At 57.6% G+C, this 27,059-nt stretch overlaps 1 protein-coding gene and 3 long non-coding RNA genes across 5 annotated transcripts; 2 read left to right on the forward strand and 2 right to left on the reverse strand.

Moving 5' to 3' along the window:
- Positions 1 to 4,324: 4,324 nt before the first annotated feature.
- On the reverse strand, positions 4,325 to 15,477 carry Tbx1 (T-box transcription factor 1). 2 transcript variants are annotated; one of them, XM_074060550.1, is made up of 10 exons: positions 14,760 to 15,477; positions 12,540 to 12,634; positions 11,859 to 11,978; positions 10,280 to 10,649; positions 8,303 to 8,404; positions 7,258 to 7,429; positions 6,549 to 6,704; positions 5,884 to 5,951; positions 5,707 to 5,807; positions 4,325 to 5,252 (listed from the first exon to the last, which is right to left on the reverse strand). In XM_074060550.1, exons 1-10 carry the CDS (start codon positions 15,032 to 15,034, stop codon positions 4,771 to 4,773), a joined length of 1,941 nt encoding a protein of 646 aa, XP_073916651.1. In that variant the 5' UTR covers positions 15,035 to 15,477; the 3' UTR covers positions 4,325 to 4,770. The 2 variants fall into 2 exon arrangements, with proteins under 2 accessions (XP_073916651.1, XP_073916652.1); XM_074060551.1 differs by lacking the exons at positions 11,859 to 11,978; positions 12,540 to 12,634; positions 14,760 to 15,477 and adding an exon at positions 11,646 to 11,786.
- Positions 9,641 to 10,411, forward strand: LOC141418777 (uncharacterized). The gene is made up of 3 exons (XR_012443410.1): positions 9,641 to 9,785; positions 9,872 to 9,924; positions 10,336 to 10,411. It is a non-coding gene; the product is annotated as an uncharacterized lncRNA (long non-coding RNA).
- Positions 11,079 to 16,739, forward strand: LOC141418776 (uncharacterized). The gene is made up of 5 exons (XR_012443409.1): positions 11,079 to 11,665; positions 11,751 to 12,666; positions 13,728 to 14,823; positions 15,472 to 15,594; positions 15,847 to 16,739. It is a non-coding gene; the product is annotated as an uncharacterized lncRNA (long non-coding RNA).
- A 4,714-nt stretch (positions 16,740 to 21,453) lies between these two features.
- LOC141418849 (uncharacterized) lies at positions 21,454 to 26,360 on the reverse strand. Its single transcript, XR_012443512.1, has 3 exons — positions 26,059 to 26,360; positions 25,752 to 25,941; positions 21,454 to 21,578 (listed from the first exon to the last, which is right to left on the reverse strand). It is a non-coding gene; the product is annotated as an uncharacterized lncRNA (long non-coding RNA).
- Between the last annotated feature and the right edge of the window lie 699 nt (positions 26,361 to 27,059).

A 27,059-nucleotide genomic window follows, 5' to 3' on the forward strand; every position in this document is an offset into this window, starting at 1 on the left:
ACACAGGATGTAGGGGTGGCTCAAGGGGTGAAGGGGGAGGGGCAGGAGGACACAGATGTGTTGACAGAACCTGTCCGAGCCCCTAGAGAAACACACTGCCTCACTGGAACCCACCTGGAGGAAAAGAGGAAACACGGATTTCCCAATGCCCACAGCTCACATGGGATCTCACCACTCAGAGAGAACTTCCCATGCAGTATCACAGAATGGAGGGGAAACTGAGGCACAGAGCATCCAGACACGGGTCACTGCCACCTCTGGCATTATCTCCTGCATCCTAGAAGATACTCCTTGGCCACTGCTTTCCAGCCACCAATGCAAAGCCCTGTTCACTAACCCTGCTTACTCTGCCTGCTCAGCCCTGGCCAGCTGTGGCCACATGGAATTCTCCAGTGGGAGGGCAGCTTTGATCTGCTGCACACCTGGAGCTCAGTGTCTCATCTTCATACTACACCTGTCACCATGGGGTTCCCACACACTCTGGGACCTCCCCAGCTGGAGGGTGCTTCCTGGGGAGCCCCCAAGGGGTCAGAGTCTCAGAGGGGCCAGGGTCTTCTTTCCCTCTAGGCACTTTGAACAGACTCCCCTTGTCCAGTGGCCAAATCCCAGGGCACTCCTGTCTGCACCCCAAATGCTTCCCACCCTGCCTTAGACAAAGACACCATTGCTGAGCAGACAGCCACAGAGGTCACTGGTGAGTTGCATATATGGTCTCATCTTCCCCAACTTACTCAAGAGTTGATCTATTTCCCTGGCTGGCTGTTTACAGTTTTCCAAAGGGTTTTGAGGCACAGATAAGAATCTGGAGTCTGTGAGGTGGCTTTTGGTCTGAGCTTTCATTCTCTGAATCCTGGCACCTAGACACCTGGAGACAGGTTAGGGGAGAGAATACGGCATCTGGACCACTGGGAACTCTGAAGGAAGATGCTAGGTGGTAGGAGGGGGAGTCCAACAGCTGGAGTGCGAGTACGCGAGGAGACGGGGCATAAGATCCCCGACCCCTGTACAACACAGTGCAGCTCTCACAGAAGGGCCCATCAGTAGGGACACAGAGGAACATACCGGGAGAGGAAAGAACAGTCGCTCTTAGTCTATTCACGCCTCTGTGACACTTCACCATAGACCAGGTGGTTTACAAACAATAGGCATCTCTCTCACAGTTTTGGAGGTTCAAGCCAGAGATCAGGGTGACAGCTGTTGAGGGACCTTTCCCAGTTTACAGATAGCCCCATTCTCTGTGTCTCTCTGCAGCAGGAGTCTCTCTGGGGCCTCTTTTTGTGTGTGTGTGGCACTGGGGTTTGAACTCAGGGCTTCATGATTGCTAGGCAGGTGCTCTACACCTTGAGTCACTCCACCAGCCCTGTTTTGTGTTAGATATGATCGAGGTGGGGTCTCGAGAACAATTTGCCCTGACTGGCATCAAACCGCCATCCTCCTGATCGCTGCCTCCCAAGTAACTAGGATTACAGATGTGAGCCACCTGTGCCCAGGTTGGGGCTTCTTTTATAGAGACACTAATCCAGATCACGAGGGCTTCACCCCCATGAGCGAATTGCCTTCCAAAGGCGCTACTTCCTAATACCATCTCCTTGGGGGTAGCGACTGCAACAGCTGAATTGGGAATAACATAAACACCCAGATCAGTAATCACAGAAAGGAAACAGCTAGAAAGCCATTTCATAGGGCAGTCAAGGGCTGTTCAAAGGCAGCTGCCCATGGGACATCAGCTGTACCGGAACAGCAGCCAGGACAGCAAGCAGCCTGATAGTGATTGACAGGTGCTCAGCAGGCACTTGTTTAAGGAAGGAATGAAGGAGGGGTGAGGAAAAAGAGCCTGGACAGGCAAGCCTTACAAACACACCAGGGAGAGGTGCCTGCCAGGAGTGCCCTGCTGCATCCTTCTGTTCACAACAATATCTCAAACTCATCCCTAGGGCACAGGGGAAAAAACCCCCTGCCTTTGGGGGCTGCTACCCCAGGATCTCAGAGTGGGCACACTCTTCTCTGCAGTGGCTGGTATGTGACCTTCAGCAACTGCGCCATCTATTATTTGGAACAGGACCACTGAGGACCTGAATGCTTAATTTTTCTTTTTTCTGGTACAGGGCCTCATGCATGCTAGGCAAGTGCTCTACTACTGAGCTACACGCAAAGCTCTGAATGTTTAATTTTATTCTAAGCTGTTAAATTGTAAGCAGCCTCATGTGGCTAGCGGTGGTCCATTTCAACACCATGGAAGTTCTTTTTTTTTTTTTTCACTTTTGTTCTTTTGTTTTGTTTTGTTTTGTTTGTGGGGTTGAGGTTTGAATTCAGTGATTCATACTTGCAAAGCAGGCACTCTACCACTTGGGCCACACCTCCAGCCCATTTTGCACTGGTTATTTTGGATGAGGGTCTTACAAAGTATTTGCTGGGGCTGGCCTTGAACTGTTGTCCTCCAGAGCTCAGCCTCCCAAATAGCTAGGATTACAGGTGTGAGCCACCACCACTGCCTCAGTTCTCCATTTTTTTTTTTCGGAGCTGGGGTTTAAATTCAGAGCACTCCACCAACCCTACTTTTGTGATGGGTTTTTGTGAGATAGGTCTCTTGAATTTTCTCCCCAGGTTGAGTTCCAGTGGCCATCCTTCTGACTCTGACTCCTGAGTAGCTAGGATTACTGGCTCAGTTCCTGTGTTGACTGGCCCTCTCAGTTGGGAGCAGGACATCAGTGCAAGGCCTGTGAGCACACACCCAGGGTCCTTGTTTTTTGTGGTGTGTTCCATCCCTATTTACAAACACTAGGCACCGTTATTCATTCAAGGGGCAGCTTCTTGCTTCAGCTTTGAACAACACCAAATCAGAGTTCTCTCTAAAGACAGCTCTTCCCTAGCATTTCTTCCCAGCAACCCCCATCCCCTGCCATACTGAGTGTTGAGAAAGTGTGGAGTGGCTGCATTCCATCCAGGAGAGGGGGAGGACTAAGATTGGCCAGTGCCCTCTACAGGACAAACCCCTGCTGCCAATCCTGCAGACTTGGTGTCCCTGGCTCCCAGAAGGAGGGTATGGTGCAAATGACAGCCCCAAACAAGAACCCACTGTCACTCGCAGGACTTGGAAATGGGTACCATTGCCCCTAGGACTATGTCCGGAAGCTGCTGGCTACTTAGGCAGATGTTGCAGAAATCTTCAGGCCCTGGTCGTAGATGCCCTTAGAGGCTTTGGGTAGGCCTAGCCACCCCTCCCTTTCTAGACTAGCTTCATGGGAATGTTTCCAGGAACTTCACAGCACCAGGGTGAACACAACCAGAAGCAGGTCCAGTCCAGGGCTACATCTGGACATACTTGGGTGTGCCCTCGTAGAGGTGGCACTCAGGCTGCTACTGCCATGTTGGGAGTGATGAGCCAGGTGGCCTAGGAGGCAATCATTGGCACACACACACTGGTACAGAAAGCTGAGGTTAGAACCTGGTCACGGGCATTTCCCGTTCATCTTGTGTTCAAGTCAGCCTTGACGTTGACCGGCTGTCAGCTTTTCCTGCTCCAACTCAGGAAGGGAGGGATCAAAGGGTTCCTCTGGCCCCATCCCTGGTGTTGAGTTAGTGGGGAGAGGTCCCTCAGCACCTGGCCTGGGAAAAAAGCTTCACAAACTGGGATTCGAGATGACTCATGACCACTGTCATTGTGCCCCCTGTCCAGGTCACTCTGTGAGGACAAGTCACGGGGAATAATGTCAATAAACAGGGGAAAAACGCAGGCCTGGGTTGGGGCCAGGTCAGGGGAATGGTACAGAATTGCCTGTTTTTGTCTTTCCACAATCCCATCCGGGTCAAGGGCTTCTTCTTGTCCCAGGCCGGATGGACAGTGGTCTGTCATGACCATTATTCTCAGCTTGCATGGAAAAGCATGCAGGCAGGGCAAGTGCTGAAAACAGGTCAGGCACAAGCTTACATCTTAGAATAGGAACAACTGCTGATGTGAAGAATTTAAGTTAAAAAAAAAAAAGGTAACACTGGACTGCCAGCCCTGGGGAAGTGGGACGAAGCAGGCAATAGGGAGGGGACCCCAGGAGGGAAGTGGCCGGCCAGAGAGAGGGAGGGAGGCGACCAGAGAGAGAATTGGGGTGGGGGGAGAAAAGTAAGAGGGGGCGGGAGAGGAACGAGGAGGAGGCGGGGCAGGCGCTGCACGGACCCCATTCCAGGCGCAGAGGAGTGGGGCTGGGGAAAGAAACGTTAAGTCCCCGAGTCGCACTGAACTCGCTCTCTCCGAGCTCCCCGGCGCGATCTAAGTGGACGCAAACAACAACAACAACAACAACAACAACAACAACAAAACTGGACACACAGGCAGCTTCCAAAAGAGGCGAAACCGTTTATCAAGTCGGCGCCGGCGCGGTATCTACAGTATCTACACATATCTACACGTATCTACACCGCCTGCAGGCGGGCTCTCTCGGGTCGTCTACACTGCAAGTGCCGGCCGGGCCGGAGGCGACGCAGTCTCAGGGAGAACAATAAATACCACTTCCTTCCGCCTCGGATCGGGCGCTTTGGCACGGGCGGGCCGGGCCCCCCGCGGTCCTTGGGGCTTGGGAGGAACCCGCGTTGACTTGGGGTGGGGCTGGAGGACTCCAATGGCTTCAAGGCTAGAGAAGGGAAGACCCCACGATGGCCTCTGGTGTGGGGAGGACCTGTCCTCTGATGGCCCTTGGGGCCGGGTGGACGGGGCCCCGCAGGCCCTCGGGGCTGCGCGGGGCACTGGGGCCCGGGCGGCGAGCGCGGCGGCGGCCCGCATTATCTGGGGCAGTAGTCGTAGGAGCCGGGCGCGGCCCCGGCTGATGAGTACATGTTGGCCGCGGCTGCGGCGGCGGCGGCGGCGGCAGCGGCGGCGGCGGCCGGGCTCACGGCGGGGTGGTGGTGGTGCGGGTGCGGGTGCGCGTGCGGGTGGTAGCCGTGGCCGCGCAGGCCGGGCAGCGGGTAGGGCGCCGGCCGGCTCTTGGCCCCAAGGTAGTGGTCGTAGGCGGCGGCCGGGTACTTGTAGGGGTGATGGTGCAGCGGCTCCGATGCGCCGGGCGCCTCCAGCCGCAGCTCGGGGTGCGGGGGACTGGGCCTACCTCCGGCCGCGCCGGGCAGCGGGACGAGGCCGCCGGCGCCGCCAGCCCCGGGCAGCGCGGGGCTCAGCACCCGCGCCAGCAGCTGCGGCGGGTGCGCGGGGTCGCCGAGCATGGCTGGCCCGCCTGCGTCGCGTTCGAATTCTCGCCGGGCGTCGGCCACGTCTGCGGGGAGAGCCGAGGGGTGAGCGCGGCCGGCCGGCACCGCCGAGGTGACTCGAAGAAGGGCGCTGGCAAGGAAGCTCGAGGCTGCGATGGGGCGATGGGGCGATTGGGCGATGGATGATGGGGCGATTGGGCGATGGATGGGGCGATAGGGAGGGGGGAGTCCCCGCCTCTACTCTGCGGACCTGGCGAGACCCAGCGCCGCCGGCGTCCCCAGCCCACCCCGACGGCCCGCGCCCCTCGCCCCTCGCGGGGCGACAGCGGCGGGCGGGGCGCGAAGGCGGGGCGCAGCCGTCGGGCGGGCGAGTGCGCGCTTGCCCGCCGCCACGGCCGTTGTGCAACCGGCGCGAAGGCCGCGAGCGCCCCGGGGGTGCAGGCGAGGCCGGGCGCGGCCGCCGACCCGGGGCGGAGAGCGCGCGGGGCCGCGGTGCGGATCCCACGACCCGGATCCTACCTTTCTCCGCGCCGTTGGGCTGAGTTGGAGAGGCCACAGGGTTGCGCGAGCGCGCAAAGGCACTCATAAGCGGCAGTGCGCCAGGCCGATGATTCCTTGGCCTGCGAGAGGGTGGTGGGTCAGAGCGGCGTCCCGGCCAGGTGCTGGGGGCACTCGATCTCTCCAAAGGATACTCACCAGTCCTCAGGGTCGCAGTCCCGGAAGCCTTTGGCGAAGGGGTTGCTGGCAATCTTGAGCTGCGTGATCTGCAGGGAAGCGGGCGTGAGCAAGAGGCTAGAGCCTTGAAGCCCGATGCCACCCGACCAAGGCAGCAGCGAATTGGGGAAGAGTTATAAGAGACTTGGCAAGGCAGGCCCCTCTGCGCTGCTCGAACAAGAACCAGCCCACATCTGCCCCCCGACCCACGGACCTTGTGCCTCCTTCTAGCTCTTTTCCTCCCCAAATAAATGGGGATGAAGACCTTGTGCCCTGGTTGGAGTGGGAATATGGTCAACTCCGCCTCCCACAGCGCAGTGGGGAGAACAGAGCGGACGCCCTAGGAATCTGGGTAAACCTCAGATCAGGCCCCTGATGGGGAGTTTCCGGAATGGTTTGGAAAACAAACTTTCAGGCTACAGTGACAGTCCTGCTGCAGAGGTCAAGCTGATAGGAGGCTGGGACAGCCTGCCAGAGGCAGGGGGCAGCTTGAGGCCCTGGGGAGGGGGGATTTCAGTTGCATTATGCTCCACCAGGATCCACAGCCGGAGGGTTCATGCCGTCCCTGCCCAAGGCAGCGATGAACTGTCGCACCCTATTTCCACAAGTGTGCCTGTCCCGAGGATCTCCCGCCAGGTCCTCCTCACCCGGTGGTTCTGGTAGGCAGTGACAGCGGTGAAGCGGGTCTCCTCAAACACGAAGGTTTTGAAGTTCTCTTCTGCGTATTTCTCGCTATCTTTGCGCGGGTCCACGTACACGACGTGGAAGCGGGGCTGGTATCTATGCATGGAGTTGAGAATAATCTAGAAGACAAGGTGGGCGATCAACTCCAGCTGTGAGGCTGGGCTGGGAGGGGTGGAGGATCCCAGCTGGAGCCAGGAAACAGGCAGAGATCTGAGTAGGCAATGAATTTTCTTAGATAATTTGAGCAAAACCCTTAATTCCTGAGGTGACGCCAGGTCATGTGACCTACTTGGGACTCGGGGAAAGATGCTCCAAATGGCAAATGATGAGGTGCAAATGCTCTTTCCTTAGGTCCCCAACAATTGCTGGGAGCCTCCAGGGGCGGTCACTGTGGAGCTCAGCCCAGCAACCTCACAGCCCAGGATTCTACAAGCAATCTGCTCCCCTCCCCAAGCACGGACCCTATTCTTTCCTATTAAAAGTCCTCCAGCATAAACTCTGAAGTAGAATGAGAAAAGGAAGGTAACCCCCTCTCCCAGGCCTGCCCCCTGACTATAGGCCCTTTCTCTGCAGCCTGTCCTGGAGCCATCCGAGCTCTGCCAGGTCTGTCTCTAGTGGTGGGTACTCCCGAGGACCTGGATAGCCCGGGAGGCCGAGAAGGGGGTCGCTCACATGGCCATTGTCATCCAGCAGGTTGTTGGTCAGCTTGAGTTTATCGAAGGACACAATTTGCTTCATCCACTGTGCGCCCTTGGCTGGTGAGTCGGGGTGGTAGTGCACCCGGCCAGGCGTGGCAGGGTCTGCTTTGCCAGCCACCAGCCAGGAAGAGCTGTGGAATGCATACCTAGGGCAAGCAGGGGAAGGGGTCATGCAGTATTGGGGTGAACCAAGAGGGCCTCACCCCATGTGCCGAGTGAATCCTGAAAGTATCTCGGAGGACTTTCCTCGCTAGTGAAATCAAGCCCTCCAAAGTCACATGGGCTGGAAGCTTTTAACGAGGGGGTTGTGGAAAAACCAGAAAACTCCAATGCATCCCCGACACACAAAAATGAGCACGGAACTGGGTCCTACTGGGACACTGAACGAGGAGGCTGCGCTCCTCTCCTTTCCTCATTTCGCCGCACACGGGTCTGCCCACCCCAGTGTCGACGTGGCAGGAGCCCGGATTTGCCCTCGCTGGTTGCACTGGGCACAGGGCAGTCCAGTCCACATTCGCTTTATTAATTGTTGTTAATTGTCTTAGCAGCCGCGGCCCGCCCTGCATAATCTCTCCCGGCTACCCCACCTTTCCGGCACAGCTCAGGGACCGAGGGTTCCCTGGAGATGGGGGAAGGGGACAAGGCACTCAAGTTTGCCTCCCAGGAGAGGGAGAAAGGAGTTAAATGGGAGGGCTGTATGCTTGGGCTACCCTCCTCAGGCCACTCCAGCCCAAGGGCATCAGAGCTGCCTCACGCCTAAAGCTAGAGAGGTTCCCAGCTGAGACTTCCAGAGGCAGGTTCTGGAGACCGGATGGGGTAGAGATATGGGGTCCGATGGGGCAGGGAAGGGTGCAGGTTGAGGTCAGTGGGGCAGCCAGCAAAGGTACCTGGGAGGATCCAGTCACTAAAGAGCTTCATGACACGAGAGTCACCAGGCAGGGACTTACTGCTTCCTAGGGTGCCCTCCTAGGTCGGTGCCCACGCACAGCCTGACCAAGTGGTGGTAAGAACTTGCTCACCGGTAGCGCTTGTCATCCACTGGTACGAAGTCCATGAGTAGCATGTAGTCGGCCATAGGATCCATGCCGAACAGCTTCACTTGGAACGTGGGGAACATTCGCCTGGAGGTGTTGGGGCCTTGGGTCACCTCAGGTGGGGGAGGGCAGGGCTGCCCGACTTTGACTACCCTGGGGACTGGCAGCCCCTCACTTGGCTGCTCCTTTTGGTCTCCCCCTGGGCCGCTGTGTTCAGCCCAGTTCTTTGGTCTCATCTGCTCTCACTCAGCTGCTCTAACCTAAGTAGGCCCCAACCCAGCCCCGGGCAAGTGGAGTGGCAGGCCAGGCCCCAGGTCCTTTTCTGAAACACAAAATGGTTAAGGCACCAAGCCTTGGGAGTCCCAACCTTCTTCTGCCACGTTTGTTGGCATAGACACAGCTTTGCCCTGCATGTGAATGTCTTAGCTTCTCAAACCTAGCCTCAGCCGGTAGCAAGGCAACTAAAATGAGTTCACAGGCTTCTCTGACCTCCGCAGCACTCCCCAGCTTCATCTAAGCGGTTCCCGGCTCCAACAAAGTGAAACCGAGAAGCTGGGAAATTCTGAGGAGTCCCTATTGCTCTTTCAGCAGGGTTTGCAACTGTTCCCCAGACCCTCCAGTGAGGCTGACACCTCAGAGCCCCAATTCCCAACTCTCAGACCCTGATCCTGGCTGGAGTCTCCCCAGGTTCCACGGCACACAGGCATGTTTCTGCTTCCCCCAAGACACATAACCCTAAGACACACAGCTGCCCAGGGAGGTCTTATGCCTTCTTAGTTCCCCAATCTCCTCTCCTCTGGACCCCGACTCAGTAAGACTCAGTGACCCATCAGGGCTCTTGAAACAGGGACATTGTGCAGCTCCTGGATGGGCTGTAGGCCACCCTGGCTGGGCCCTGGAGGACAGCACCCACAGCTCGGCCCTCTCTTTGCATTCCCCTCACAGGCAAAGCACTGCAGGCAGTGGGCAGAAAACACACGCCTGCCAGGACCAGGACAGGCCTCCTGCCACCTCTAACCTGAAGCCCCTACAGGCTTTACCTCTAGGGTAAAGCTGGCTGCCAACAGTGCTCTGCTAGGTGGGCCAGACGGGGAGGCCCAGCCCCTGTTTTCTGGAGGCCACTGTGCCTAAGGACAGCAAAGAGCCTAGAGAAAATCCACAGAGTGGGAGCAGAGGACAGGCCTCGGGTTCTCCCAGAGAGGACAGCGCGGCAGGGAAACAGAAACCGCGACAAGGGTTTGCAAACAGGCCCTGAGTTCCCCTTGGCTGTGTGGCCACAGAGCTGGTGTGTACATTAGGCACAGCCCAGCACCCTCCTTTGTCTGCTGGTCAAATCGAGAGCATCTGCAAAACTTGTTCCCCTTCTCTCTCAGCCCTTAAAACAAATACAGGCCAATTGGAAGGCGGCCGCCTCACTTGCTCATAGCTGGGTTCACAACCACCCGAAATTGAGGCCTGAGAAAACCGGGTAATGAGTTCCACCGAACTTAGCACACTTTTTCAGGGTCTTAGTTCTCTCTCCTAAAAATCATCCAAGCAATCGCTCGGTTTCAGCTCTTTATCTTTCATCACGGACTGAACTCGGGAAGCCAGGAGTTTCGTTTGAGGTAGGACCCATTGTCAACCCGCCGGGCGGCCAGGCCCCTCGCTTGCCTTGCGGGTTGCACGCTCCTAAGCCCAGTGCGCTCCTAGCCCGCTGCTTTCCCTTTCGGGGCGGCCTGTCCCGGGACTTCTCTCCGCCGCCTGCGCCGTCCCCTCCCGCTTGGCGCTCTCGGCGGCTGTCGCCCGAGCCGGGACCGTAGAGAGCAAAGAAGGCAGCAAGGCCCAAAGGAGCCCGCAGGTGGCCAGGCCGCGCCCCCCACCCCGCTTCTCAGCCCCACTCTGGCGCATCGGACCCGGGCGCGCAACCCAAGAGTGGCAGCACGTGGGGAGGGTCGCGGCGCGCGGAAGGGGCACCCTGACCTGCCGGCCTTGGTGACGATCATCTCGGTGCCCAGCTGATTGAACTCGTCCCACAGCGCCTTCATCTCCAGCTGCACGCTCACGCTGGCCACCTTCGCGTTCTTCTTCACCGGCGCCTTGGCGGCCGCCGCGCAGCTGGCCCCAGGGCCCTCGGGTTCCGCGGCGGAGCTGGTGGCGGCCCCGGCGGCCGGCGCGAACGGGTAGGCGTGCGGCGGCGGCGGGCCCGGGGCGCCGGGGGTGGCGGCGGCGGCGCACGGGTCGTAGCGCGGCGGCTGGGGCTCGCGCGGGCCGTACGGGTCGGCGCCGGGCGACGCGGCGCCCGGGAAGCCCCCCGCGGCCCCCAGGCTGCTCAGGCTGCTGGCCGTGAAGGCTGCAACGTCGCAGAAGTGCGAGAGCTGCGTGAGCCACGGGCTGGACACGGCGGAGATCATGACCCGAGGGCCGCCCCCGCCGCCGCCGCCGAGGTGAGCGCTGTCCCGCGCCGCGGGCCGAGTGGCGGGCGCTGCGCTGCACGCGCCCCGGGCCGCGCCGCCCTGCACCGCGGGCCGGCCCCGAGGAGGCGCCCCGCCCCGCCCCGCCCCGCGCCCCCCCTCCCGCGCCGAGACAATGGCCTCGCTCCCCTCCCCCGCCCCCCGCCCCTCGCCCCTCCCCCGCTCCTTCCCCCCCTCCCCGGCCCCCAGCCCGCCCGCCGCGGCTCGCTCGGCCCGGGGGCCCCCCGACCGCCCGGACCGGCTCCCCGGAGCGGCGGGCCCGTCCGCGGTCCCTGCTCTGCGCCCTCCCGCGTTGTAGTTCTCCTTTCTCTATTCCAGACTTTCTTCTCCCGATTTCTTTCTTTACCTTTATTTTTCTCATTTAAATGTTTCCTCCTGATCATCATTCCGTCTTCCAATATCTCTTTAGTTTTTCCCTACTTAGGTTTAATTCTGCCTCTTCCTTTTTTTTCTATGCCTCTCTCCTTTTTTCCACCTTATTTTCGTCACTCTTTGTTTTTCCGTCTACCCTTTTGCCCTTATTTCTGTGTATTATCTGTTACTCATGTTTTTTTCCTTCTTTTCTCCTGCTCTTTATTTTTAGTAAGTTTAACTGTCTTCAAGTTTTCTTTCATTTTTTTCTCTTTCGTTCTTGTGGTCTTCATTTCTTTTTTCGTGTCTTTTTTTTTCCTTTCCTACCGTCTTGTCATGTTTTCTCTTTCAATTTTTTTCCTCTTGGCTGCCCTCATCTTTTTGTTGTTATTTGGTTTTAGTTTTTGTTTTCTTTCTCCTTTTTCTGTGTTCCCTGACTCTCCTTCAGTCTCTTACCATCTGTCATTCTTCCCACCTCTTCAAGCTCACAGGCAACTCTGCTCTCCCTCCCGGCTTCCACTCACCCTCAAGCAGGACTGTCTAGGTGCGTGCCATTCTCCGAGGCTGGGCCCCCAGGCTGATGGGTGGACAGGCATTGGGGAGATACCCGCCTTTTCTCTCTGCTCCAGAGTCCCAGCTTTGAGGCTGGAGTCCACCCGGCTGGGAGTTCCCTCACGGCAGCCTAGCGAGGCAGGGGGCTGGTGGGCGGCCGGTGTAGACGCGGCCAAGAGGCTCACCTTCCATGTCCCTGGTGACCGTGCTGAAGTGCATCCCGGCCGGGGATCCTGGTAGCCGGAGAAGTTTCGCCCGATCGGAGGGCCCGGGGCCCAGGTGGGCGGTGCCCTCCGAGGCCTTGGCTGCAACAAGAGAGGCGATGCTGAACGCGCTGGCCCGGGGAGACAGCGGGCTCCGCGCGTCCATAGGCGCCCGGCGGCCTGGCCGGCGCCGCCTCCGACTGCGTGCGCCCAGCCGCGCAGCGCCCAGCCCAGCCCACGGGCCGGGGGCGGGATCCTATAGTGCCACTCACAGTCTTGGTCCCCAGGCCCAGGGGATTATGGGGTCATGGGCCCCTCATTTGGAGTTAGTATCGGCCCAGGAACCCGAACGGATGGAGCGCCCTGGAAGTTCAGGACCCTCCTGCTTTCCAAGGTCTCTGCCCTTAGCCTCCACTCTCGGGGGCCCTCCGTGACCAACGCCCCTTAACATCCCGCTGCTCCTGCGGAGGTCGGGCCTCCCTCTGTTCAGCGAAGCCACCATCAGCTTCTAGAGCCCCAGAAGAGAGGTCGCTATGTCGCGAGCACCCGGCCCCAGCCTGAGGTGGCATAGCACCAGTGAAGCACCGAGGGTCTGCTTGTGCCCAGTCCTGTTCCTGCCTTTGCCCCCTACAGCCTCTATCTCTTCCCCAGCTGCCCCTGCACCTGGGTGAGAAAGCAGCTCCGACTCCCACGCTGGCCACGGGTGGATAGCCCCAGGGCTGCTGAGTCTTCCTCTCCTCGGCGCCGCGGGACAGGACCTAGCCCAGCAAATGCCCCACAGACCTTTTAGGTCAGCTTGCTGTCGTGGCTGGGGACCCGAGCTGGGGGGGGGACGCCGCCCAGGCCGCGCAGCCCGGGAGCCCCAGCGTCACGCGCACCCGCGCGCACCGCCCGCCTCTGGCCAGGACGCTTTTACATCCGGAGGGTGGGCAGTGCCCGCTCCTCCGACCTCCCTGCGCACCGGCGGGGCGCAGGGAGGGCCAGGGGCGGGGCCTGGCCGGCCGAGGGAGCTGAGGACACGTCGGAGAAATTCAGGCCTCATGGTCATGGTCGGGTGCTGCCCCCTCACCACCCTGCAGGCAGCCTGGCCGGCCGGGCAGGCCCTGCTGCCTAGGTGCAGTACCAGGCCCTTAGCCTTGGGCCTCTAGGATTAGACACCCCCACGCTAAGGCCTGTGTCTTCTCCCTACCTCCTGTCTCTGGGGCCTCTTTTGACCAGTTCAGTGTGTCCGTGGCCTTTCTGTCCAGGGCCTCTTTGGGTGGGTGTGAAGCCTGCAGCCTCCCAGCGTCCAAGGAGCCTTACTGACCCTGTGCTAAGGCACTGGCAGTCCAGGGTCTGGGTTTCCAAGGCCTTTCTGCTTATGACCTTGTAGGCCTTCTTGCTGTACTTGCTTAGGATGGGGGTGGCAGGCAGGCAGCCTCTCCCAGGGCTTTTTACAGTCTCAGGCCTCACACCCTGGGGCTGTAGAAGAAGATCCTGGAAACTGGGGACCAGGGAAATAGGCTCTAGTGAGAAGGGACTGGTGCTCACTTGAGGTCCAGGAAGGTGTATGAGAGCAGGAGGAGGAGGGTGTAGATGGTGCTGGGTGTTGGGGTTTTGTGTGTGTAACTGTGTGTACTGTGAGGCCCTTGGCTTGTCCCCAACCTGCATCTGGAGGCTTGTGGACCGTGTCCGGAAAGGGAAGCTGTCACCAGGGCATTTTTTTGGTCCCTGAGTGGCCATTCAGAGCTGATGGTGACAGTGACCTGTGTCACTCAGTGACTTCCACTGAGGAGGGCAAGAGGCAGGTGTAAGGAGTGGAGGGCTGGGATTTAGCCAGGCTCCAGGACCCTTTTCCTTCTCCCTGAGCAGGGCCAGCCCATTGCCTCATGAGTCCCAGGAGGTCCTGCCCCAGGTGGAAGGGAGATCCCACTCTCAGGCAGGTGGGTAGGGGTGTTGGTGGGTGCAGGTCATGACAGTGATGCAGATGTGCCCAGCACTGGAAGTCTGTGTCCAGGGAGGCCCTGCAGGCTATGAGTGAGTCCCTGTGTGGGGTCATGGAAGCCAGGCTCCTGCAAGTGGTTTTGTATTACTTGGGACACACAATGTCCCAGCAATGCGATTCTGAGTTTGCATCCTATGCACCTGAGAGCCTTGCCAGTGTGCACACACCTGAGGGCCTCAGCTAGATGCTGAGCCTGTGCAGGAGACCACGGGGAAGGAAAGAAGAAGTGAAAGTGAAAACCCCCTGGGGGAGTGAGTTAGCCCCTTAGGGCGCTGTCCTGAGGTTCCTAGACCTCCACTCCTGAAGTAGTGGGGAAAGCAGCTCTTCTAGCTCCCCAGTTAACCCCTTCGCCCCATGGCGGTACTTGTGGGGTGGAGCTGGGTGGGCAAAAGGTGCCACACAAAGACGGGGCAGAGTAGAGGAAACCCCGGCGGCCAGAGGAGTGCAGGGAACGGGTGAGGGACCCCTCGGCCCACTCTGTCAGTGGCCGACCCGCTCCACCCGCCGAGGATACTCACTCGATCGCGAAACCCCCAACCCTAAAGTTCAACGCTGGGACCCTTTGGAAGCCGTTGGCTCCGAAGGTTCCCAAGCCCTGGAAACGCGAGGTCGGCCCGAGGGAGCCCCTAATCCGGGACTGAGCCTCCAGCACCCACAGGGCAGGACTTCTGGGATCCTCCCTCCCTCGCTCCAGCGCCCCACCGCCTTCTCTAGGGGCGCTTGGACGCGTTCCGCTGCCGCCGGGCCACTGGCCGCGCTCCTCGCCGCCCCACAACCCGTGTCCGCCCGCAGCCCGGAGACAGCGCACCCACCCGGGGGCCCTGTGCCCCGCACATGCCGGTTCCGCAAACGAACGAACGAACGCGGCACCGCGATCGCGGGAAGTGTTGTTCCCTCACCTGGACCGGCTGCGGCTCCCTTCCGCCTCGCTCCCCCTGCCGGCCGCGCCTCCACTGCGGTGAGGTAGGAGACCTGGCTGGGAGCCGGCGTTGTGCGGACCAGGAGAGTGAAGCCCGGGTGGGGATCGTGAACTGCACCGGGTCTGACACCTTAGGGTGCGGTGCACACTTAGGGACTGGGCTGCGCGGTCAGCTCCTCCCTGTGCCACGAAGACTGAGGGGACTCTCATTTCTCCAAGCCAGGGGCAGGGAGGTGAGGGTTCTGATGAGCCCATTTTATAGGCCCTAAAACCGAGGCTGGCTTTGAGACTGGCAGCCGGTAGGCAAGGGGTGAGAACCAGAAGCTTGGGTGAGAATGTAAGGATGGAGGGGTGGGGAGGGGTTGAGGACTCTGGGCAGCCTTTGTCTTGCTCTCTGGGCCCTGAGCAGCATCCGAAATGGTCGCTGGGCTGCACCCCAGCACTGCCCGTGGAGTCCGATGTACCCCGACTCACTCACCCCTTGGCCCGGCATCTTCAGAGCTGAACGTGGAGCAAACCTAATTTCTGAAGTTTTCTCCCCAGTGCGCAGGAGGCGGCCCCTAGAGAATCTTGGCTGCTCCAGTGCCTGCCCAGCTCCGCCTCCCCTGGGCACACGTGGCTCCCCCAGGGGAGCCGCCAGATAGGCCCCTCACGCCCACCGCCCCGCTCCTCACTTCCCGTCCTTTGTAAAGACGCAGCGCCACCGTGTCCACCGCTCACAATTCACTCTGCACGGCTGAGTTCCCAGCCCTGGAAGATCCCGCACAGCTTCATGTGTCTTGGAAGGGCTCCACGACCCACGGTTCCCCGGCAAGGTGTGCAGGACCAAGCGGGTCCCCAGCGTTGGCTTCAGGTCGCTTGGAGCAAATAGGCACACAGATGGGTCCGCGTGGGCAGCCCATAGGTCCTGTACTGGGAGTGGCATCCGGGAGTGCGGGGTGGGGGCACTGGGATCCCTTCTCCAGAAATCTGAGCAAGGAGGGGTAAAATCAGGCTATGTCCGTCCAGGCGCCTAGAGAAGTACCGGGAGGGGTCAGGCTTTATGTGACCAGGTTAATTCGTTTCAGGATTGATAGCCGGGAGTTGCCTCCAGCGCCTGCCTGGAGGTGGCCTCAGCGTCTCCAAGAAAGCCGGTTGCCACTCCAGGCGCACCCAGAGCGCGGCCTCTCTGTGCTGTCAGCGGCTCCGCCCCAGGCTCCAGCCACCACCGGTGACCCACCGAATTTCAGGGAGATGGGCGGGCAGCGGGGAGGGGGTCGACCTTCGCCTGAGACGGGAGAGGCTCGGAGGAAGGGTCTATCCTCTTTTTCTGGCTCCCATCCCCACTGGTGGCGACTCTGCAGTGACCGCAGCCCCTTGGACACACGCTTCATCGTCCCTTCTCAGCGGTGAAGGCCGCGGATGCGAGCAGTGAAAATGCACATTGCACTGGACTGCTTGGCTGTGGTCTTTCTCCCATCTTTGGTCCCTGGAAGCCAAGTGGGGCAGAACGGGACTGAGGAGCAGGGGCTGGCAACACTGGCTTTGCGTCAAAACTGGGGTCGCATATTCCTCCTTGCATTTGCACGTGGCACCGTTGGAGCAATCACTTTATGTGATCTGTGGTGGGTCTGCAGACCCTCCAGCCAGTGGAGAGCCAGAAGTGGCAGCTGGGGGACTCTGGGTGTGGTGGAGCTGGAGCCAGAACAGGGACCAGGCACAGGACAAAGGAGTGGCTTTGCGGGGCAGGAGTGGTTTCTCTGCCTGTCTCAGTGGCAGTGCACTTTCCTTCTTCTGCCATGGTGTCTTGTGCTGCCTCCACAGGAGACACTGCCTGGTGAGGTTGGAGAAGGAAGCAACTGTCTATCCCAAACTGGAGCACCCTGGAATCTCTATCAGACTGGCGCCCTCCACTGCCTCTCAGCCCTCTCCACTCTGAGCAGCGTCACCCCTCTACTGAAATGAAGTCCTACCAAGCTTACCTCAGGTGTCCTCTTTGGTGTGAGCATTGTGGGGTGTGACCACTGTGGGGTGTGATAGACAACAGGCAAGTCTCTTACTTGATAACACCTTCCAGCCCACACTGGTGTTCACAGGAGCGGGACCAAGCGCTCTAATATGTCTGGGTGGTCCAAGCAGACATACCTGACCAGAATCTTGGCAAATGCCAGGGAGTTAGGAGCAGCCTAGGAGGATAATAAGAGGAGGATGCTAAGTGAGCTGATGTGTGGCTTGTTCCCCTTCTGGGACTCTTCTGGGTCCTGGAGTCACCTGCTTCCTGACTCAGGGCAGGGCCTGACCCATTTCAGAGTCCTAGTATCTGAGTTTTGGGCACCTGATGCCTTCAGGATGAGCATAAAGAGAAACGGAAACCCAAGAAAGACAGACATGGAAGGGGGTGACAAGGGTGATAAAAAAGAAGATAGAACAGAAAAGCTCACCTCTGTGACCCCAGCCTCCTCAGAGCTGAAAGGCGACAGCCAGGGTCTGCACAGCCGTGGACAGCTGGCCCATTACCCCCCCAACCCCCCCAGCACACACACACTATGGGTGCTATGTTCTGGGCCAAGTGCCCAGGAGGACAGATGGGGCAAGATCTGGTGAAAAGGATGGTCAGGCCAGATGGGTGATAGCACCCCCTGTCCCCCAACCTCTGGTACACCAGGGCCCCCTGCAGGCTGGAAGTTCCCACAACTCCAGAACAAACAAACAAACAGACAGACTGATGGACAGCTAGGGCCTGGGCCCCCTCTCCAATTTCTGAGCCTGTTGATTTAGCTGCCCACTTGGCGGGAGAACTCTGCCACATGGGGAGCTGGCTGTCCATCTTCTGGTCACAATAGCCCCATCACCCCAGGTGCTATCAGACAGAGGTGAGGTGCAGATCCTCTGGTGGCCTATACTCAGGCTGGAGAGATAGCTGTGGAGGGAGCAGCTGGGGGAAAATAGCCACCTCCCTGCCCCTCTGTGACCACAGCAGAGGGTACCACACTGTCCATGGGGAGAACTATGCTCCCAAAGCCCCTGGAGGTGTGGTGGCTGAGGGTGAGTGTCCAGAGGATGGCCTGCAGGGACCCCCACTGGATAGGAGTCCCCAGGTATCCATGCTCAGGTACCCTGCCACAATGCACACACACACCGGAGAGCATGGTGGTGAGTGGGCCTGTGTACACACACCACACACGTACTTGAACACACGTACATAGCACCCCACAATACTCAAAACCTCAGGCATGCCTGTAATCATGCAGGCACTGGACAGAAACACAGACAGGCTCATGCACGGGCACACACATGACACCATACGTGTGGCATGCATATAGGCTTGTCACTCACGGTGGCCGTTGTCGTTCATCTTCAGTGGTGACAACACTCATTTCAAACACTTCAGCAGATCTTTGAACAAGGCCCTTGTGGATCTTGGTGCCACCTTGTAAAGAAAATGCTCCAGTCCATTCATGCCAGGTCATTTCATAAAGGTGATATATGCAGGTGATGGCCCTTGGGAAGTCTGACTGGCAGAGCTAATGTCCTGGACACCTCATCCTACAAGGGGCTCAGTCATGGGAGGAACTTCTGGGTGGAACCACCTGAGAGGCACTTTCCAGCTCAGCTCCCAGTCTGACTGACTCAGTCTCTGAACCAGGGAAGCCTCTGAGCACATGAGGGCTGCCTCCCTGTAAGCATTGTATATACTGCATTTCCCCTTAAAGATGCTAAAGGCATTTAAAATAATCAAACATATCAAGCTTAGAATTTTTGTTAGATGTTCAATTAATTCAAGTTATCCACATATTAACTGTGACAGCAAAGAATATCCACATATTACTGTGACAGTAACTGAGAAACTGGAAATCTGGCCATAGAGGTGAAGCCTTGCCCCCCTCTCCATGCTTCATGCCCCTCTCAGTCCACTCCACTCCCTGCTGGAGCCTCCAGAGCTTCTGGACCATCCATCCCCATTCACCTAGGACCATGCCTGGATGCTTGGTCTGTCGTTCAGAGCCTATGTGCCCACAGGCCATGGCAGGCCCACCTTGGCTGTTTCCCTGCACCTTTGGAGGCTGACTGTGCCCTTCCCAGGAAGCCCCCACTGACCTGGGGCTGAACTGTTCGGCCTGGGGCAGTAGTAGGGACGCTGCTGTCACAGCAGAACTGGCATGAGAGCAGAGTGACCTCATGGGTAAAGGGCCATGGAGTACCCCTATTGGTGGCTTAAGAAGAGACAACACCACCACCATGGACTGCTGGGGACAAAAGCCTGAAGAGATCAGGGGAGGTGTCCAGAATCCTGACTGGGCATTTAGGTCAGTCAGGTTCTGCCAGCTCTGCCTGGTTCCTGCCTTAAGCAGGTGGAAGACAAAAGGGAAGAGCCTGGAATAACATTCAAAAGGGGAGCAGGGTCCCTTGAGCCAGGGTCCTTGTCTTCTCAACCCTCCAGAGCAGGGAGGAGCCAGGATGGTGGTATGGCCCACTTGTCAGGAGACAGGGCCAGAAGCAAGCCTGCCTCGTGGCGTTCTGTGTCTGGGGTCACACCCTGTCCTCTCCAAGCCTCAGTGTCCTCGTCTGAGAAATGGAAGAAGGCTTGAGGCCCCACAAAGTGGGTGCAGTGACCTTGTGTGGGTTCTCTGTCAGAGTTCCTCAGCTGATGTCACCATCATTGCTTCCTGGCCTTCTTGGGCCACTCTCTCATCCAGCTGGTCTCCATCTCTGTAAGTAGGTCAGTCATGGTCTCCATGTCTCACACAGAGCCTCCAAGCTTGTTCTGGGAGTTGGGCGTTCCAGCTGTGCCCTATGGGAAAGCCCAGTTAGGCACCCTTTGCCTGGTTTTCCCATGGGCCTCTGTGCCCCAGTGTAGCCTTGGTTTCCATAGGTCCAAGAGTGTGGTACCAGCCCCACCCCAGCCCTGACAAATCCCTTCCCTTCTCTGAGGCTTTGCTGAACCAGGTTGGAATTTCTCAAAGCAAACAAACAGGCGAGCTCAGAATTGCGGTTTCCAGAGCTCAGATTCCTCTCGGGTCTGTCTGAGCCAGCATCAGGCTCTGCCTGCTGCCCCACGGCAGGCCATCAGCTGAGCTGTCTCCAGATCCCCACCCCCACCACGAGCTCTCCCATGGCCGGACCAGATCAGGGGCCCAGACTTGTATCCTGCAGTCCTGGACAGTTCTGGCCAGTTGGGTCCTCTCCAACACCTGGCAAGGACAGCAGGAGGTGAATGGGACCCACTGAAGGGATGGGGCTGGGGGCATGTGTGGAGGGTGAGGGTTGGGAGAGTTTGGGGGCTCAAAGTAGTGATAGCAGGTAGTGGTCTTTGAGGGGAGGTGACCAGAGGAGGCCATGATACAGTCGGGGCTGTAACAGGGCAGGGAGTAGTGACTTCCTGGGAACATGGGGGTGGGAGAGGCGGGTGGGGCAGGACAACACCTCAAGGGGCCTAGAGGCTAGAAGGGAGGGCTGGGGAGGGAGGGAGGGAGGGGGCTCTTGCCAGGTGGTCTTAATCTCCTCAGTGAAATAGGAGTCCTGGGGGCGGGCGGGGGAGATGGGAGCTGAGACAGCTGCGGGGAGGGGGACGGGGACAGGCCTGACAGCCCAGAGGCCCCAGGCCAGGAGCCCCTGCCTCCAGGCCTTCTCCCCAGTCAGTCCCCTGGATGCGTCCCTGGGCTGGTTCTTCCATCCATCCTTCCTCTCGAGGCCTGTCCTGCTTTGCTGGGAAGATTGCAGTGGCCAAGAGAGCCTGGCATGTCTGTGTACGTAGGAGGTCTCTTGAGCAGGCCAAGAGCTGGGTCCATTTTGCCTCTGCAGAAGACCCCTCTCTTGGGTTGCCACTAAGCTTCTGAAGGCTCTGTGGTAATGTGGGGGTGGGATGGGAGGGGGGCAATGCATGGAAGAGGAAGGAGGCCTTTGGTCAGTACTGGTTCCTTTATCTTCCCCCAGTTGGGCTAGTGCTGGGGCCAGAGCAGAGGGTCTGGCCCACTGAGAGGCCTCCCAGAGATAGAGAAACTAAGGCTGGGAAGGGGGTGGATAGAGCTGACCAGGCTGCAGGTACAGGAGGGTCATGCATCCTTGAACCAGAGACACTGGCTACCCTGTCCTGTTAAGTGGGTATTTGGCACCAACTGGGCTGGGCACTCAAACAAACCAATGTGAGCTTTCATTGGCATCCTGAAGCCAGTCCAGCCCCTCCTCCAGGCTGTCTGCCAGGACCCAATGACCAGTAGCTACCCCATCCTGTGTGGGGCAGGCTGTCTCAGGTGTCGCTGGGAACAGCCAGGTCCTAAGCCTGATGGGAGTGTCCAAGGAGCCCACTGCAGCTGGAGGTCAAGCCCAGCCTGGAGAAACTGAGGCAATGCCCCTCTGACATAGCCGGCGTGGAGCAGGTGGGGTGAAGTCACTCAGGATGGGTCAACCTGGCTCTTCTGTGGACTTCCTGCATTGCCCATTTGCCTAGATCCTGGATCCCATGTAGACAAAGCCCTGGCCACGTGTTCCCTCCTTCTGGGCTCTGTGCCCTGCCCCTGCTACCAGATAAACCATCCTCTGAGCTTCACCCCTGCCCCTTCAGGGCCCGGGGACTCCATTCTGCTGCCCCTGGGACTACAGAGTGACACCCTCCCTGGGCATTTTTCAGTTTTTCCCACTCAGCTCTGCCCAGCCAGGGGTTTTTTTTTTTTTTTTCAATTTTATTTTTAGAATGTTTACATTTTTTTAGATTGACAGATAAGATTGTATGTATTTATCACACACAGCAGGATGTATTGAGTGAAATATGTATCCACACATTGAGGAATGGTGAGAACACTTCTCTTCTGATCTCTTGGCCCTGTTCAAGAATACAATATATTGTCATTCATTATAGTCACCAGGATTGACAATAGCTCTCTTAAGGTTATGCCGCCTCTCTCCTGTGTAATTGATCATCCTTTTATCATGCTTCGCTTCCTCCCCACTGCCCTGGCCCCTAATAACCGCCAGGATTCCATGCTTTAAATGGCTGAGTAGTATTCCACGCGTATCCGCGTCACATTTTCTTTATCCGTTCATCAGTTGTCAGACACTTGGGTTGTTGTCATTTCTTGGCTACTGTGAATAGTGTTGCGATAAACAGAGGCGTGCAGATGTCTCTCTGGCCTACTGATTTCATTTCCTTTGGTGCAGACCCCATAGAGGGATTGATGAATTATATGCTAGTTCTATTCTTAATTCAAAAGAAAATGTTTTTGGTGGCACTGGGGTTTGAACTCAGGGCCTCACACTTGCTAGGCAGGCCCTCTACTGCTTGAGCCACTCCGCCAGCCCTCTATTCTTAATTTCCGAGGAACCCATAGACTGCTTTCTATAATGGCTGTATCAATTTACATTTCACCAATAGTGTGCAGAGATTCCCTTTTCTCCACACCCTTGACATTTATTGTCTTTTTTCTTTTTTTCAGTGCTGGGGATAAAACCCAGAACCTTGAACATGCTAGGCAAGCACTCTACCACTGAGCTACATCCTCAGCCCTACCTTTTATCTTTTTTGATAATAGCCATTCTTTTTTTTTTCTTTTGGAGGTACTGGGATTTGAACTCAGGGCCTCATGCTTGTTAGCAAACACTTGAGCCATGACCCTGGTCCTTTATGCTTTTTTTTATTTTTCAGATAGAGTTGCACCCTGTTTGCTTGAGGCCATCCTTGGACTGAGATCCTCCTACTTCTGCCTCCCTTGTAGCTGGAATTACAGGTGTGTGTGACCACTTCTGGCTTATTTTTTGAGATAGGGTATCACTAACTTTTTGACTGGACTAGCCTTAAACTGAGACTCTCCTACCTCTCCATCCTGAATAATTGGGATTATAGGCATATAATCCTATGTGTCCTCTGTGTCCTGTAACAGCCATTCTAACAGGGATGAAGTTATATCACTGTGGCTTTGATTTGCATTTCCCTGGGGATTAGAAACATTGACAATTTGTACATCTTCTATTGTGACATGTCTATTAGGGGTCTTGTGACCATTTTTCAGTAGGGTTATCTATTTTTTTTTCTGTTGTTGCATTCTGCTTATCAACCCCTCATCAGATGCAAAAATCTGCAAATGCTTTCTCCCATTCTGTAGGTTGTCTGCACTGTGTTACTTTCTTAGCTGTGCAGAAGCTTTTTTTTTTTTTTTTAGGGTGGTACTGGGTTTTGAACTCAGGTTTACACCTGTTAGGCAAGTGCTCTACCATATGAGCCACTCCACCATCCCTGTTTTGTGTTGGGTATTTCCAAGATAGGGTCTCGAGAACTATTTGCTGGGGGCTGGCTTTGAACCTCGATCCTCCTGATCTCTGCCTCTCGAGCAGCTGGAATTACAGCCACTGGCCCCGGGCTGTGCAGAAGTTTTTAGTCTGATGTAATCCCACTTGTCTCCTTTTGCTTTTGACAAAGTCTTGATATCAGGCTGAGTAGCTTTTAGTTGAGGGAGATAAAATGGGCAAGCGACATTCTGCAAACTGTCTCAAGGCAGTGGAAGCAGCCCAGGCCTAAGGGAAGAAAATTCTAAAAGGAGCTTTGCTCTCCAATGGAGAAGGCTATGTATCAGCTGAGCTTCCTGAGAGTAAGCAAATAGGGAGTACTGTGGGGAAGATAGGAGGGCAGTGAGACACTGAGGTGCCTTCCTGACTCCAGCCCTGGGCTTTTGGCTTCGTTTACCAGGACAGAAGCCCCTAGGGCACTGGTCCCAAGAGTCTGGTCTGTCCCAGCATCTGCCGGGGGAGCAAAGACCACATGTCTCCTGCCAAGATGCTGGGAACTTCGGGCTCAGTTTTCTTGTTCACAGTCCCTTCTTGGTTGCCCAGGACCGGGGGTATGCAGAATGACCATACAATGGATCAGGAGAGAAGGGCAGAGGCTGCAGTAGAAAAGACATATCGCATGCTGGGTGCAGTAGTGGGCTCCTGTAGTTCCAGCTACTCCAGAAGCTAAGACAAGGGGATTGCTTGAGTCCGGGAACTCATGATCAGCCTAAACAACATAGCCAGACTCCATCTCAAACAAAACCCAAAACATAGATCCCAGTGTGGCACACCAGAGCCTCACAGGTGTTGTGAGAAGGAAGAATAAGTAATGACTGTGTTCCCAGCACAGTAAATTTGTTATATACCTCGTATACACACACACACATTATATATATATCCCTTCACTTAATGCAAATTATACTTGAAGCTGTAAGCGTTATTGTGTAGGTGCTGAGGACGCTTATCCTATGGTCTGGATACTAGCTTCCTGATACAAGGTGTCACCTCCTCCATTCTATATGTGTTATCTCTTTTAATGTAGCCTCAAGTCCTTGGCTCTGATCTCAAGGCTGAATATCTCCAGTTTGGTGTGCCCAGGCCCTTCGAGATCTTATGGTAGCCCCCACCTCTCCACAACAGTTAGTCTATGGCCTGGACCTAGCCTGCATGGCTAGTGTGGACAGCTAGGATCAAGCATCTTGGATTTCAGATAGGGAGACCCCCCACCTGGTGGCAGCTGATACCTGAGCCCACCCTACCCTGTGGCCAGGGGCAGGGGTGAGTGACCCGGCTGGAGACAGCGACTATGGGAATGGCCAGAGGATCCTGGACTGAGGCCTGGAATAGGGTGAGGCTGTGGGTGTATCTGCATGAGATGTGGACCAGTCAGGGGTCCCACCACATCCCAGCCTGGCCTTGCCCCTCGTGTCCTGCTCACTCCTGCCATCTACCCGCCCGCCCAGACAGAAAATGGCATTTCCTCTGGCCCCCACCCCAGGGAGTGACACAGAGCTGGCAAAACAAACAGGCCGTTCCTCCTGTGGCCGCCAGCTGGTGATGGATGGCCAGGGGGGCTGGCCGTGCTGACGGACAACCGCTCATCATGTGTGGGCCAGGGATGGGCCGTCCAAGCTCAGACACACACTAGAGCTGAGGTGCTGGCTTCTACCTACCCTGAGACTCTTCCAGAGACACAGGGGGGCTGAGACCCAGGCACACCATTTCCTAGAGCCCTCAGCTCTTCATCGGTGTCATAGTCCAGGTAGGGGATGAGTTGAAGTGACAACATCCCTGAGGGTGGGGGCCTCTGTGTCCCCAAAGTTGCCCCAAGGCAAGAACCTCTCCTTGAGTTCTGTACTCCAGGCCCGGAAGCCTTTGTTTGTACCTGGCTCCAGCAGAGCCCCAGAGCGCTGTGTCTGTTGGACTGAAGGGAGTCAGGCCCGGGGGCCTGGCACCTATGGGGAGAAAAGGCCCTGGGCCCTCAGCTCAGGCAGGGCTAGGTAGGTCCACCAGGAGGGGGTAGGGCAGGGGCCCCAGAGTCAGGGAGATCTGGCAGGTATAGTCCACCTGCACTTCTGTGGCTTCCATGCCAGCCCCTCTATCTGGTAGGGTCAGGAACTGACACCTCACCATAGGATAGATAAACCAAGGCTCAGCAGACATCTGAGGGGAACATAGGCCCAGACCCAGGTAGGCCCTGCTCTGTACTCCTGTGCCTTGCCACCCTCATCTCTTGCCCTTTCCCCCGTGGTGCCCATCCTCCACATTGGGCTGGGCTCAGAGGCTGCTGGCCACCTGTGGGGGCCCATGGGACATTCCGATACCTAGGTTGAGGCCTGCTGCCGTTCAGGCCACCCAGCTGGTGACTGGCTGAAGAAGAAAGGGCAGCTGTGGTCAGGCCTCTGACCCTCTGGCTGCCCAGCCCCACCAAGGCCATGTCTGGCGCAAAGGAAGCTTCTGAGACCCCCGCTTCCTGTACCTCAGAGTAGGCTGGGCGGCCACTTCCGCCCAGAGCCCCCAGCCCTGCTCTCAGCTCCTCTAGTCCCAGTCTTCAGATCCCCAGTCCCCCAGTGATGTGTTTCCTGCTGTTGGAGGTTGGAGGGAACAAGGGGGGACCCAGAGACTTACCCAGATCTGGGGTCAGAGGAGGCAGGAAGTTTGGTAGACAGGGGCTGGTCTGAGGAGTGAGCTCCCCTGGAGACCAAACTGCACAGTCTGTGCCCCTAGGACCTACCAGATCCAGGAGAACCACTGATCCAAGGCCAGCACTTTGGGACTGTAGCCAGTGGAAGTTCTGATGTAGCCATCAGCTTCTGGAGATAAAGTGGAGATGGCTGAGCCGCCACTGAGATGGGTTGCAGGAGCAGCAGGTGATCCCAGAACAGGAAGTATCTGGAAGAAGGCGTCTGTGGCACTGGGGAAGGCTGGGGACAGAAAGCAGGTCAGGTTGTACCCCATACGGCCAGGGCTGTGGGGCAAGAGTGGAGGATCCCAGGGAAGCTCTCAGGCCTTGGAGTCTGGCAGATTCCAATTGTACCTACCAGTTTATATGGGGTCACAGCACCCCCTCCCCCATGCTGAGGGGACCAGGGGGTCGGGAGTCTAAGCCCCAGCCAAGGCTGGTAGAATGAGGGGCAGCACCATGCAAGGCAGGAAGTCATCTTGGGCTTCAGCAGTGCTGCTGTGGTCTGGGAGGGGCCATTTCCTCCCTGGGACATCCTGTGGAGGCAGTGGGAGGGAAGAGGACTCTGTCCCCAGCTGGGCAGGAAGGGCCTGGGGCTCAGTGTCCCTTGGGTAGGGCTCCGAGAACTCCTGGAGGGATTGACCTCATGGCCTGGCTGAACCTCCGGAACTGAAAGGCTGATGGGGCTTTCCCCTCCTTGACCTGACTCCTGGGCTGCCCCCCCATCTGGGCTTCCTGGAATACCCAATGCCATTGGTTTCATTCTCCATGACCAAGAACTCAGACACTTGGTCTAGTCTCAGTTTCCCATATGTACTGTAGCCAAAACCTGGGCCTCCTAACCTGCACATCGCTGACCGACAGAGGGATGGGGACATGAGGGATGGGAAGCTGAGGGAGAAGCCCTTTGGTAGCAGCTTGGGCCACTGCTCCAGGTCCCAGGAGGGGGTCAGCAGCCCAATGCCAACCCCCACCCCATGGGCTAAATATAACCCAAGCAGGCGCCCGGCCGGGAATAGAGACCTCTGTCAGCCCCTAGCAGGTGCTCGTGGGAAGAAGGTCAGCGTGATTGGCAGGGTGGCCGGCAGGCAGGCAGCCAGGCTTGTGTCATGTGAGTGTCCGGTGGCACAGCCTGAGGGTGGAGCGGTGTCCTCGAAGGACAGCTGGGTGCCTGGTCTGCCCTGGCCCATGCCTCACGTCTGAGGCTTCTGCCAGGCACTCAGGAGGGCGGCCCGCCCAGCAGCCCAGTGCGGCTGAGCTTCATGCATGAGTCTGGTTGTGCCACCCTGGCTGGCCATCTTCTGGCCACAGCCCAGGGCTGCAGCCCTTCATGGGGACAGGCCTGGCTAGCAGCCATTT

This window comes from Castor canadensis, chromosome 18 (assembly GCF_047511655.1).
Source record: "Castor canadensis chromosome 18, mCasCan1.hap1v2, whole genome shotgun sequence".
NCBI classification, from domain to species: domain Eukaryota; kingdom Metazoa; phylum Chordata; class Mammalia; order Rodentia; family Castoridae; genus Castor; species Castor canadensis.

Coding starts and splice junctions, on each gene's coding strand:
- Tbx1 (XM_074060550.1), bottom strand. CDS start 15,034: ATGGGCTCATCAGAACCCTCACCTCCCTGCCCCTGGCTTGGAGAAATG. Junction 10,650..11,858: donor GGTCACCAGGGACATGGAAG/GTGAGCCTCTTG, acceptor GCGACGTTGCAG/CCTTCACGGCCAGCAGCCTG. Junction 5,253..5,706: donor GCCCAACGGCGCGGAGAAAG/GTAGGATCCGGG, acceptor CTCTCCCCGCAG/ACGTGGCCGACGCCCGGCGA.